Here is a 13986-nt window from a genome sequence, read left to right as displayed (position 1 = left end):
ACAAACGAACAAATGAACGAACGTTCACTGATTGTGAAAGCAATGCCGTCCTGTTTTCTGGAAAGTTCCTAGGGAAGACCATCCCTCCGTCAGTCCACTTCACCTTACTGTAACCCAGAAATAGCGGCCACAGCTGATCTGACACCCAGCAGGCTGCCCTCTTGATGTCAGCCAGACAAGGGGCCCAGTGGCTAAGCACACACCTGAGGGCCAGCTCCTCTTTTAAGCTGTGAACTGGGGCAATTTATACAACTTCCCTCAGCCTCACTCCCCTCGCCTATTCAATAAGAAAAAATAATGGCACCTACCCCAAAGGGTTCGAATGAGATCATTTATATTTAAAATGTTTAAGTTAGGGTGCACAAGTGGTTCGGTGGTAGAATGCTCGCCTACCATGCAGAAGAATGGGGTTCGATTCCCAACCCATGTACCACCACCACCTCCCCCCAAAAACTGTTTAAATATGTTTGCCTGGCTTTTAGAAAACACTTAATAACTGTTGGTTAGTAAATTACTTATTGGGAAGGGTCCCAGAGTGGTGACAGTGGGTCTAGCTGGTCCTTTTGCTTTTCTTTGATCCACCAAAGGCCCTTCTTTGATGCTACCAATGAGGCTACGTGTGAGATCAGAGCCTCATACATTGGGCTGAAATCATCCATGTTTACGCATTTTTAGCTAACTCTAGTGACTTCAAATGGCAGGAGGTAGAAAGAGGAGGAGAGAAAAATTAGTGTCTGTTATCATCTGCAACCTGAAATGACTCCTCATTTTCATATATTTCTCCCATATGTATATTTTTTGATAGTGTGAGGGTGGGGGCAGTTTCCTTTCTCTATTTTAAATCTTAATTTCCAGTTGTTGCAGGAGAGATTAACCTCACCAGGTCCTTCCTATCACTGGCTCCCTGAGGTCCCATCATATATCCCTCGAGGTAGAATCCTGGACAAGAAAGAACAAAGCAGGGTTTTCTGTTCACACCTCTGCCCTATGCCAATGTGTGACTCTGAGCAAGTCTTTTTGGGGTTTTTTTTTTTTTGTATGCAGTATGGCAGGGTCACATTTCATTATTTTTCCATGTGAGTATCCCATTATTGCAGCATCATTTGTCAAATTTTTTGTGTTTGTTTTTGCTTGTTTGTTTGTTGGGGAAAGTACATGGACTGGAAATCGAACCCTAGTCTCCCACATGGCAGACTGGAACTCTACCACTGAACTATGCTTGCACCCCATTGAACAAGTCTTTTAACCTCTTCTTTTTCCTCATGTGCAAAATAAAAAGAAAAACAGTGTTCTACCTACCTCACAAAGAGTTTATGAGGATCCACGAGAGGGATTCCACAAAAGTCTTATCATGGGGCTGGTGCTACCTGCTGTTTGTGTGAGTGAGCTCTGTCCTTCTCTGTCCTTCTCCACCCTTCAGCGTAGGTACCTTCTGCCTCCCTGAGGGCAGCCACCGTGTTCTCTGTTTTCTGTTTCTTCCCTCAGAACCTCTTTCTGACTTTAACATCACAGAGCTCTTTCCCATTGGGCTGCCAGCTCTGAAAGGCGTCTTGGAGCTCAGTGCAGCTGACATTAACCTCCTACCCTCACTCCACTCTCCTACAGAGACACCTTTTTATCCAGTGGATGCCTTTGCCCCCAAACCAGCTAGACTTTCCTCTGGAGGGATGCGGAGACTCTGTAAAAAAAGAACCTGCTCTTCCAGGGTTGACTGATGTCTGTGGTTTTCTGTGGAGTCCATTACCTAGAAACAGCATCTAGCACTGACCAAGTCACAGACTGGTGATGCCTTGAACATGACATTGAACCAAGCCACTAGTTAGAAGACTAACCCACGTTCCATTCTTAGGTATCTCCCAGAGGAAAATTGTGTGAAAGCACACAGGAATGGCAAAATCCTGGACAGGAGTTAAGCATGAAAAAATATAAAAGATGATCATATTTATTGAGCACCTATTATGGGCACTGCTAAGTGTTTTCACCACATCGGTGCTCTTGTTTGATCTGCTCTGACTTTTCTTTTTTTTTTCTGCATGGGCAGGCACCGAAAATTGAACCTGGGTCTCCCGCATGGCAGGCGAGAACTCTGCCTGCTGAGCCACTGTGGTCTGCCCGTGTCCCTGGCTTTTGCTTGGGCAAAACAGAGGCAGCTTCTGATCCTCTGTTTCTTGGGAAATAATAGTAGTCCAACCTGTGCAATGGGTTGAACTTTTGAAACTTTTATACTATTCTCGAGGAAAATAATTTGGGCAGAAAACGATGGTCACCTCTGCAGAGTGGGAAACAAAGGCCTCGTGGAGTGCACTGGTGACTTCGGATCTTAGAAGAAGAAGTCTCCTGAGCTAGCCTCTCGCCAGTCTGAGAACTGGAGACCCTCCACTCTGAGCTCTCACATCTCTCCCTGGATAACTTTACTGAGTGGAAACTCATCCTCCCCTCTCCAAAGACAGCCCAGATTACTAGAGCAGTGGAAAATATGGCTTTCCCCACCGCAGTGACTCCCCACTCACTTCCTTATGAAATCTAAGTTCCCCTGCCAGGCACCCTCTGTCCTTCTCTCCCGTGACAGCTTTCCAATTGACTTCCCTACAATATTCAGCCCTCACTGACTTGATTCTACCTCCCAGCCTTTCCTGGACAGGTCTTATCTTTTACCTTCATGTTTGGGTAGACCTCACCCAGCAGGAGAGAAAGCAGAGATGGTATCTGAGTCTTCTGGTGCCGTGCCCAGTCTTGAAATTTTTCTATTAACCTAGTGCTTACAGACATATATTCTAGGAAAATTGCAAAGACTACTTAGATAATCTGCGGAGGTGTGAGTGCGAATGCTAATCTTGCTAAGTAGCTAGTACATACCAGCCACTGTGCTGAGCTCTCCAAATGCATTTTCTGATGTTAATTCATCGCCGTTCCACCCTGCAAGGAAGGAATTATTATCCCCATTTAAGAGATAGGAAAACTGAGTCTTAGAATAATTAGCTTGTCCACAGCCTCACAGCTAGTGAGAGTTTGTTTGGTTCCTAAGAATGTGCTCTTTTTGCACTGTAAGCACTCCCCCCTGTGCCCCCATGCAGACAACTCATTGATCTTGAGGGGAGGAAGGTATTATCTAGATCCTAGCCAGACTTATAACAGAGGCAAATAGAAACGTGTTTTATTATGTCACCCCCCCCACCCCCGCAGTCTAATGGCTGGTTTCACAATTACAAACTGCTGCCTTCCTACAGCAGAGGCCAGAGCTCCAGCCCCCTTTTAGCAAGAATAAACAAGGCATCCCCATATGGGTTGCTGGGCCCTGCCACATAAAACCATCAGGAGACCTAAGCAGCATTTTCCCTCCAACCACCCCCTGCAGAGAGCTGCTTAATGGACTTTTTTTTATGGGTTGGAAAGTATTGTCCTGTGTGGCAGGAGAGAAAGAGGGATGTCTCTGCAGGCCAGAGTTCTTCAGCTGGAAAGTCTTAAGCCCTCAAATAGCGCAGTGATTTTTACCCCCTGTCTGATTAGCTTTATAAAAGAGCTCGGAGCATTTTCCGTCACGTTGGCAGGCCTCGGTGGTAGCGTGCCCCGCAAGCTTGCTTCTCCATTGATTGTTAGATGCCCATCTCGGGCCCAGGCCACGGCTACAGAAAGTCCTGGGCCATTAACCCCAGCTAACTGAAAGGTTTTGCTATCAGGGGACTGATTCTGAAGTTGGGTCTTTAGGATCAATATATCTTTCTCCATTTGGTTCATTTCCTCTGAAGAAAATAGGAAGGGCCATTATAGTCCATGTTTATTGATGGGCTTCTCCTCCACCCTCCCTCTCTTCATGGGGAGGGGCCCTGGGGGGTGGGAGGGTGGGCCTTGGTGGGTGGGATGGTGGGTAGCAGCGACTTCCAAGATGTGGTTGTTCAACTGAACTGTCCAGGTGCTCTGCAAGCCACTTTCACTGGCCTTTGTGACAAAAAAAAAAAAGCTGAGTTCCTTGTGTGAAATTGATGATAGATTATTTTATCATATAAGAAAGAACAACCAACCGATGCTAGAAATTAGGATTTAAGGGATGATCATGGTTGGAGAATCATTATTTAAATATTCCCTTTTACTTTCTGGTGTATTGGAGTACACAGAAGGAAATACCTGAAATCTGTGAACTGAAATCTGACTGTCTTGATCTCTGATATTGGCTGATCTCTGATTGTCACCTTGTGACTGACCCTCACTTATACCCATTTTACCTGGTTTTTCGACTTCGGAGTCTTGTAATCACTAAAGACAGCCCCTAAAGTTTATTAATGAAGGGCCTTGAGTCAGCCCAGAACTAATCCACCCTAAATCCAAAGTTATCTTGATAACCGAAGCTGGACCTAAGCAAAATAAGCCTGCCTGACATGTGCGGTAGCTTAAGATTCTAACCTGTAAATTGCCTGTATCTCATTATAATACTAAAAATCCCACCATCATATTGAGGCCGCCACTTTGTTAGTATGCTCTGTGACTAAGCGTGTGATCAATTTGTGCATGCTCAATAATTAAATCACCTCTAATTACATCATCTGGGCCATTGTGCTCATTATCCTAAAATCTGCCCATCTTTTGATACTACGGTTCTGGGAGGTAGAGTTTGGGGCCGATAGGCCCATCTGATCTCCTGCTTTGTGCCTAGCAATGAACTTTTTCTCTCTTTGGAACACGGTGTCTCAGGAATTGGTCATTTGAGCGCATGGGGCAAAAGAATCCACCACCCTTGTCCAGTCAGACTTTCAGGTACAGAAAAAGGGGCTTGAGTTTGGGCACAGATGGAAGGAGTTTGGACACATGGAGGAACGTTCTGAGCTCAGGGGCCCTTAGGAACCAAAGGACTTTGTTGAATTCCCTTCTCTTTAGGCCTGTAAAATTGGGATTAATTCCTTCAAAGGTCCAGAATGCTGTAAGTACAACCCTGTCCAGCCACATGAAGGAATGGACAGGATGGTCTCAAGGTACTTTCCAGCCTGCTGGTTGCTTCTCTGGCTCTTAGGACACTTGACAGATGTCACATCTTTCCTGCTCATGCTCCCTACGGGCCCAAGCATCATCTACTCTTTGAAGATGAAAAACTAAAGCACCAAATTGGGAAATAACTTCCTTCAGAGACAAGGTACCTGAAAACCAGTGTCTGGGTTCTAGTTCCAGTTGGGACCCAGTGTGGCTATGGTGTTTTGGTATTTAACCAATCCCCAGTTTTATTTTAGCCAGGAGGGCTTGGCTGAAAAAAAAAAAAAAAAAAACTCCACGTCTGACTTTCCTTGGCTTGAGTGGCTCCTTGCTGCTCCTCAAATGCTTTCCATGCACTTGTTTGGCCTCTGTCAATTAAAGATGGGACCCAGTCTATACAGATTTAACTAGACACTCCTAGCTGAAGTGGTGACTATATCAGAGAGTTAATCTAGACTCACGGATAATGATGGATGAAGGGGCTGCAGAACGTGAATTCGAGAAAGTGAGCTGGCCACTTCCATAAACCCCTCCCGCCCTGGCCCTGGAGTGCTTAAGTCATGACTGCTGTGTCTCTGGTCCATCTACGCCATCCTCATACACACCTGTTCTGGATGGGGGGGCTCTGTGCATGGCGGGCAGTCCTTCCTTGGAAGACCTAACCAACAGGAGAGAAAGAGGAGCAATGCTGATTACAGTTAGGGGTGGACCAGAACAAACCTTCACCGATGGAGAACCGTGGAATCCAAAAGAGAAGGGTATATGGGGAAAGCCTGAGAAACATGCCAATTCTGATGCATAGAAATGAAAATGAGATGGAAGGAACTTCTCCCTTTTAGGACAGTTTTGGTTTTTTTTTCCAGTCATAAAATTATTTTACATGTCCACACTCTCCATTAAAGAATAGGTTTGTTTTTGCTAACATTTTTTGAAGGATTTTTCTGCTGATCTAGCTGAGATATATGCAAGGGGCGCAGGCCCTAAGATGAACAGACCCAGAAATTCTCAATACCTCCATTTTCCACTGCTGCCAAGAAGTCCCATTCCCACTTGGAAAGCACAAGGGGTCTGGAAGCAGATTCTCCCCAGTCCCCCCCAAACAAGAGGTTTGTCACCACTTCTCCCTGGGTTTCTGGAGAAGAGGGAGCTGGTGGCCGTCAGCTGGGGCACTGGACTCGCATGCTTCCACACACGACGAGTGGCTGTGGGCTGTTGCTCTGTCTTGGCGTCCCAGCTCATCCAGGTCATTTAGGGGAAGGCGGGTGAGGAGAAAGCTGGCCGGGCTGCCTGCCCATGCCTCCAGTCTCCAGGACTCGGCTGTCCTTCAGAAGAGGAATGAGAACTTTTTCATGGAGTCAGCCCACCACCACTCCCAGCAGAGAGAGATGTTCAGCAGATTTGGAGCAGTTTGAACCTTGATTAACCACCTTGGCAGCCAGTACCTGTTATGGCTCACTCACTCCCTGTCCTTCGAGTCATTATATTTCTCAAGCTTAGACACCATCTCCAAGTACAAATCATTCAGAAGCCCTCACAACTGGGGGCTCACGTATCTTGCAGCTCTCCGTCTTGTACTCAGGATGCTCCCGGGCTGTGCCTGTGGCTTCCATGGCTTTGCCCTCACTTCATGCAACTCCATATGCAGCCACCTCACCCGTATGCCATTACCTGTCACTCCTCTGGACACTACTTCCTTTCTGAGTATGAAGACTGCTGTGTTAGCCCTCCAGGGGCTGGTGCCCTGTGGGGAGACACTGGCCCTGCCCTGAGCTTCAAAGACTGCCTATCTGATTCTGTTGTGACTCTAGAAGTAGCTTCAGTTAGGAGCAGAGGCATACTTAATGTGAAATAGGATATAATCTAGACATCTTTAATTGAGTCAGATATGTATTTGCATGGGTTTATTTTAATCTACCTTTGCGCTGAATCTTAATCAAGTCGGGTCACCCCAGCATGAGCCTGTGTAGTCCTGTTAACAGTCCAAGGTCAGATTTAATTGTTGGTATCCTAGAGCCCAGGCTTCTAGTATTCTCCTATGATAATTATTTTAAAACAGGTTAAGAGATTATCCTCACCCCCCCACCCCCACCCCAAAGCTTTATTACTTAGTAGATGTCTCATTCAAAGCCCTGAGGTCCTTCTGCTCTGACTTTGTATGTCCGGGAAATGCTATGGGGTTAGCTATGGGGAAGGAAAAACTTGCCAACAGAGAAGCAAAGTGGCTTTCCCCAAATCACACAGCACAAAAGGCCCAAGAATTTTCCAAATCTCTACCTGCCAGACTAGTGTTTATAGGCTGTAATAGAAAATAGACCTTCTTCTCCCTTTGCCCAAATAGACACTGCCTGAATAGCTGAGCTTTGATATCCAGCACACTAAGGTGTGTTCCTGGGAGGTAAAATGCTGAGCGTGCATGTGCTGTAGCCTCTGTGGGCACCAACCTTGGAAAGCCTGGTGGGCAAGCAGAAATGAGTCCAAGCTTGCTGAGCATCTTGGATGGAGACGGAACAAGATGTGGCCCTAGTGATGGCCCTCTGTGTACTCATATATGTGCACCTTAGGTGCTCAATAGATGATGATTGACTTGCATTACCTTGACCCTCAGTTTCCTCATCTGTAATGGGATGGCCTGGAATAGTACCGCTAGGCTGGAAGCCTTTCCTTGTAGTTTGTTAGAGTGGGTAATTTTCATGCATCCTTCCAGGGTGAAATTCTTACCACCACAAATTCCAAGCTGCCTGCCGTCCCCCTGCTCCATTCCTTCACAGAGAAAACACAGGAAACAGAAGCGTGGACACACTTTATGGCTCCATTTGGTGACCAGACACAGACATGACATCCTTCTCACCCCCCACACTCCCACCAACCAGGGAATCTCCAGTTGAAAGGGCCGGTCTATGGAGAAGAAGCAGAAGGGCCGTATCTGTGAGGCTGACCTCAATGGTATCAAAACCCAAATATTGAAATGTGGGCATTGAATCCTGCTGATTTGGTACCAAACTGTGTATTTAAAAGGAAAAACTTAAGCCTTTGACCCAGCCAGGATTGATGACCACTCAATATATTTCTTTCACAGACACATCCCCTGGAACGGGACCACCAGAGAGGTGGTTACAGCAGCTGTACGTGGTACAGCTGCCCAGAGCCAGGGAAGCCCCTAACAATGCCAGCTTTATAGATTGTACATGTGGGCTTAATGTCAGTTACGTGCCTGGTTCAAAGACGCCCATCCATCGTTATGGTTTCTTATTATTTTTCTCTTACTCCAGAAACAACTAGATGGAGAGACACCTGCTTGCCCTCTGTTCTCACGGTGGCTGTCACCTCAGGCAGGCACTGAGCTGCCCCAGATCATCCCTTGAACAAGTTCAGTTCACTACTAAGCAGGCAAGTCTTCCTAGAGCACAAGCACATCGGATATCTGATCATGTAAAGCCACATTGCCAATCGACATCAGTTTTTTGCCAAATGCATCCTCTTAAAAGAAACAAAACCCTTTAATAACTTATTTGCCTTTCAGTGGCACCTCTTTGAGGGCCTGAGCTAACCAACCAGGTGAAAATCGAATTTGGGTCTACCTGTTTGCCCATCCCCCAGCATAGTACATACACAATGTTAAACCAATTTTGAGGGAAGAGAATGAGACTTTGAGTAATTAGGTCTTTTTCTTTTTCAATTGAATTCAAGGTGTTAACGGTGGAAAATTAAACAACTGGAAACCAGGAGGTTGATGACATTTTAAAATATCCTACAGGTAGCATTTAATGTTTCCAAAATTCTGATGTGTAGGGGATTTCATCCGCTTGGAAGATTACGTACTTCACTCAGTGCCTTCTCTTTTTTCCTGCAAAATCAAGTCGTTGGTCACAGAGAGCCAATGCAAGGAGCAGGTGGCGTGCCTGAGGCCTTGAGTGTGTGTCTGCCACGGTCCAGAGCCAAGCTCATACACCTGCATGTGACTGGGGAACTCAAGAACGTAGGTCTCTATTTGATTGAACCGAGGGACTGTATTTCTACTTCCACCAGTGTCTACATGGCCTATTGCTTTTTACTCACGTGTCATCTATCTGAGTTTTGTCAAGTGGCAACAGAATACACAAAGAACTCTCTTCTGAAGGCACACGAGAGATAAATCACCCTCAGGAACTGGGGAGCCTGGGCTGACCTGTCACCTCGCGAGGGATGTCCCAATTATTTGGCAACCTCAGTATTACTGTGAGTTGGGAGCGGAAGGCATTCTTTGGATAGGAAATAGGAGCTTAAAAGATAGGGCTCGCTTACAAACAGAAAATGACAAGGAACTATGGTCGAGCTACAGGAACGCTGCTTTATCTCAGCTGAACTAAGGGGAAAGGGATTTCCCTTGCCAAAGTTCCCTCACAGGTGTGAGGGCTCTTCTGTGGCTCTGGGGATCGGGGAGAGTCGAGGCCCTGGTTCGAGGCCCCTCATCAGTGGAGTCCAGGACAGGCAGTGAGAGGAGTCCCAGCCTGCAGCAAAGCCAGGCCACCGGTGGGTGTGGGTTCCTCTCCATTTGGCTAATTTCCTCACAGCTGCTTGCATGATTTTTTGATGAGCTATTGTTTGACATTATTTGTACTGATCTTCCCCCTTCATTAGCAGACATAAGAGTTTACCCCATTATTATCTTTTTTTTCCAGATTATGCTAAGAATAAATCCTAGACATAATGGGGAAAGCTAGGATCTGAATGAGAAGTCCTATTTATGTTCACAGATGACAGGCCACCAGCAGGTCACGTGTCCCATTGACTCGAAGCAAGATCCGATTTAAATAATTACTATAATGCAATGGCTGGGCTACTTGCCTTTACACTTAAAGGGCTTCTCCTCCTCTATCTGCTCAAGGTCCCAAGCAGCCTGTGAGAAAACCCCCTGCCAACTTCTGAGTCACCCCGTGGGTAGCAGATGTTCAAGCTCAGTCTGGTGTTTCGGGTCCCCCCCACACCCTCCCACTGGCCCCGTCGCCTGGACCCAGGAGGTGGCACTCGGTGGCAACAGTCTTGCGTCGGCAGCATGGAGAGGGGGAGACTTGTTCGCGGCTTCCCCTGTGCGCTGTGTTCTGTGGGCAGAGTTCTGGGAACAAACTCAACCTGAATCATCGTTGGCCTGGCAGTGGGGGAAGGGGAGGCAGGACTTCACCTGCGACCCTTGACCCCTGGGAGGAGGTGACGGTACTCTCCTGTCACCTCCTGCCTGGAGAGCCCCACACCTCTACTCCCAGCCCCTGCACCCCACGCCACCACCCCCCAAAAAACAACAAAATTCCCTATGAGATACATATCACATATCTGCCTGTGTGTGTGTGTGTGTGTATGTATAAATATAAATATATATATACGTAGGGAGACTTTAAAATAAAAATTCAGTCATGTTTGAAACAAAAGAAGAAGAAACCATGTCTACCTTCTAGAAAGTTAAAAAAAAAAAAAAAAAAAAGAACCTTTAAAGTTCATTAGTCCCAGGAAGCTCTTGCTGGTAGCAAACTTGAACTCATCATGCAGTAGCTGAAGCTTATTTTATTTTAGTTCGTTAGAGAAGATGGCTCGGAACGATAACCTTCCATCAACTGTGGACCTCTCGGACTTGTCTTCTTCACAAAGAAGAATTTGGATTCCCTTAATCTTTCATCATAGCCCCTATCACTCAAACCTTTAATTATCTTTCTCAGCTCTTTTTTTCCTTGAACCCTCTCTAAAGCTTGTCTTTTAAGTTACAGAGACCATACTTAATTAGATTTTTCCTTTCCAAAGGATAGCTCTATTGCCTCGGGAGACATAAATTAAATTTCAGTAGGACTTATATTTCACTGGGGGAAGGGGGTAGAAAAAAGGAATTGGATCCTTTATATAAATAGCACATTTCTGTACCGCAAATGAGTCTTCCTTTTCCCAATTGTTTTTCAAACAATGGGTCTTCCTTGGTGAATTTAATCCCGCAGAGTCTAACCTCTAAAAAGATTCTGATTTGTGCTCTTTTGTGGGTACATGACTTCCAGCTCTGAAAAAAATCAAGATGTGTGGCCTCTGATTGTCTTGTAAACTGTAAATGAAACCAGACAGGACTGGCAGCCGGGCGGCAAGGTGTGGGAATGGATGCACGTAGGTCTGGGTTTCTAGCCTTTTGTTATACTTCTGCAGCAGCTTCTGTGCCAGGTTTATCAGGGGAGTCTGTTTGGCTTCCCCATAACTTCATCTTACCCTAAGCAGGCTAGTCTTTTATAATGCTTTCTACTTAGCTGTACAAGTTCCCATAGCCTCATCATTTGGTATTTGTGCTCACGTTTTCATGGGAGCAGAGAAAGGGATTTGAGGTACTTTACAGCCGGGGAGAAGAGGGTCAGAGCCTGACCCTCCAAGGCAGACCTGGGGTCTGGCCATCACTCAGCCATCACCGCAGCTGGGTGCTTTGTGCAAGTTCCTTCACTTCCTACCACCTGAGTTTTCCCTTGTGTAAATGAAGAAGTTGGGCTCCCAGGTGATCTCCGGGGTCCCTTCCAGTCTGACATGGTGGGATTCTCAGTCAATCTCATTGGTCCACAGAGGGGTAGGGAAAGGAAGAAGGAAGTGGGATCAGAGGCCAGGTGGGAAAATGATGCTTGGAAAGAGTGAACACATAACTAGGATTCCCTCCCATCTCACCTCCCTCCCCAGGAACCCGAATAAGCACCAGGTAGAGGAAAGGGCTGATGGTTTATCGATTACCTGTGATGGGTCAAGCTCTGCCCAAGGCCCCTTATATGTTCAGCTCATTTACTCTTTACACCTTACTATAAAGTAGTTGGATTATGTGCCTTCTGCCACAAGTCACCACACATACCACCCCCTACCCCCCTCTCCAACCCAGACAACAGTGTTGGGTCTCATTTTAAATGTTACTCCTTCAATGAAGCCTTCTTTGGCCCCTCAGGCCGGGTCAGTTCTCCCTGTCCAATGTCCTTAGGATTCCCTATGCTTTCTCTTCAATGCTCTTACCATAAATATAATTAAACAATGATTTGTAGCAGTAATTTGTTCATGCCTACTAGACTGAAAATTCCATCAGGGCAGAGACTGGGTACATCTCATTCATTCCTGCATTCCCAGAGTCTAGCCCAGTAAGCATGTTGAATGGATGGATGGGTGGGTGAATAGCAGTATGATGTGAACCTAGGAATAGGGGCGCTTAGAGACCTGTCTGAGATTTCCATAGAGCTCTGTATTTATGTGCACAATGGTTTTGCTGCTGTGACAGCTTTGCAGTTACTCACCCACCACCGTTAGTGGGGCTTTGGGTTGTTTCTACAGAAGTGGGAATGAGAGCTGTCCTGCTCTATCCATACCGTTTACCAACGCCACTTGTCCCCAAAGGCATCCATAAAGTCGCTGGAGATCATGGATTCAGCCTAGGGCTGGCTGGGGTAAGGGGTGTAGGGAGGGAAATGGGGGAGGGAGAGGAGCAGGTGAAGAAAAAAGGCACTGAACCAAACCCAGTGGTCCTTGTGGGCATTTAGCCCCAAATCTTAATACGATTAGCACCACTTTCTAACCTAGGCTGGTGAGGAGATACAAACATGGGGACCTTCTGTAGGGAGTCTGGGTCAGTAAGAGTGAGTAGGTGAAAAGGAAGGAGGAGCCACCAAGCTATGACAACCTTTAGGGAAGCAAAAATGAAAGTCTACTGTGGAAACTGCTGAAAATAGACTACTGGGGTTGTGGGGATGCATGCAAATCCAGTGCTAATTACATGTAAATTAATTGCAAATCTTAACTTCCATATGCCTTGATATGACCCTTGGGGAAAAATCCTGCTGAAGCTTTCTCACCCCCAGTCCACTGAGGAGCGAGTGGAACGCAGGCTTTGATGTGCCCCCCCACACACACACATGCTCAGTTCTTGCCACTGCAATGAGAAAAGCTGATAGGAGGCTAAAAATACTAACAATAGAAATTTGATTTCTCCTTCCAGACAAAAAGCTTTGGCATCCACAGGCGGAAGAAGTGTTCAGGCAGCATGTGACTGGTTGGTATGAAATAAATAAATTGAGAAAATAGCATGTAATTAACTCTGAGTATATGTGCAGTCTTTTTCTAATGGACCCTTCCAGCAGGGGGGAGATGAGCCAAAAGGGGTGTGACAAGCCCATTTATCCAGTCAGTTACCTCCCCCTATCCTGGCCCCTGGCTGTCCCTCTCCTTGCAGCTGTTTAAAGGGATCCTAAGTATTTCCATGATAGAGCCCTTCTAATAGTGTCTGCCCCCTCCAGCCACATAAAAAATACACTTTAGGTGTGTGGATGCTGGGCAAGTCAATTTCCAGGGCATCACTTGTGAGAGCAGCCCCTGGAAGGTGACTTTCCTGAAGCTTCCCTTATCTTTGGAGGCACATGGGCTTAATCATAGATTGAACTGAAGGGACAGGACAGGCTAGAATTTTACTGATGCATTGGGAAAGCTTGTGGAGTTTATCTGAGGAAGCTTCCTGGAGAGGCGGATTTTTTTAAGGGGTTGTGGGGTAAGGATGCCACATCATGAGCAGAGGAGGGGAAACTGAGGCCTCTGAGAGTTAGTTGTGAAGTAGGAGCTCCCAGGGGTAGAGATTTAAAGCCCAAATGGAAACCCTGTTCTTTGACAGGGTGGTGGTCCATGTGGAGGGTGGATCTGACTCTTTCATTCTCCCTTCCCTTCCATTCTTCTCAAGTGAGGCTTTCTTGGCTCCCTTCTCTCTTGCAGGCTATTCTCCCATGTCGGGGACCCCTTCCTGGATGATCCCCTGCCTCGGGAATATGTCCTCTACCTCCGCCCCACTGGCCCCTTAGCACAGAAGCTTTCTGACTTCTGGCAGCAGTCGAAGCAGATCTGCGGGAAAAACAAAGCTCACAACATCTTTCCCCACATCACCCTCTGCCAGTTCTTCATGGTAAGCTGCAGTCCCCCAACTCCCCTGGGGAGTCTGGCTCCCCACGCCCCAGCCAGCCCCATGGGACCTGGAGCGCAAGTCAGGAGCTTTGCAGAAAAGTGACAGAAATGGAT

General features: G+C 46.7%; 1 protein-coding gene across 2 annotated transcripts in view; it reads left to right on the top strand.

Moving 5' to 3' along the window:
- UBASH3B (ubiquitin associated and SH3 domain containing B) overlaps window positions 1-13986 on the top strand; it is a 138064-nt gene that overhangs the window by 95058 nt on the left and 29020 nt on the right. Inside the window, exons 2-3 of one of the 2 annotated variants that reach the window (XM_077112635.1) lie at window positions 12923-12976; window positions 13687-13873. In XM_077112635.1, the coding sequence (XP_076968750.1) occupies window positions 12923-12976; window positions 13687-13873 (241 nt within the window). Of the gene's footprint in view, window positions 1-12922; window positions 12981-13686; window positions 13874-13986 lie in introns of both variants that reach the window. The other variant, XM_077112636.1, reaches the window with a different exon arrangement.

The sequence above is a fragment of the Tamandua tetradactyla genome, chromosome 8, assembly GCF_023851605.1.
Source record: "Tamandua tetradactyla isolate mTamTet1 chromosome 8, mTamTet1.pri, whole genome shotgun sequence".
Taxonomy (NCBI): Eukaryota; Metazoa; Chordata; class Mammalia; order Pilosa; family Myrmecophagidae; genus Tamandua; species Tamandua tetradactyla.
Note: the sequence above shows the minus strand (reverse complement) of the source record. Positions and strands in the feature narration are given on the sequence as shown.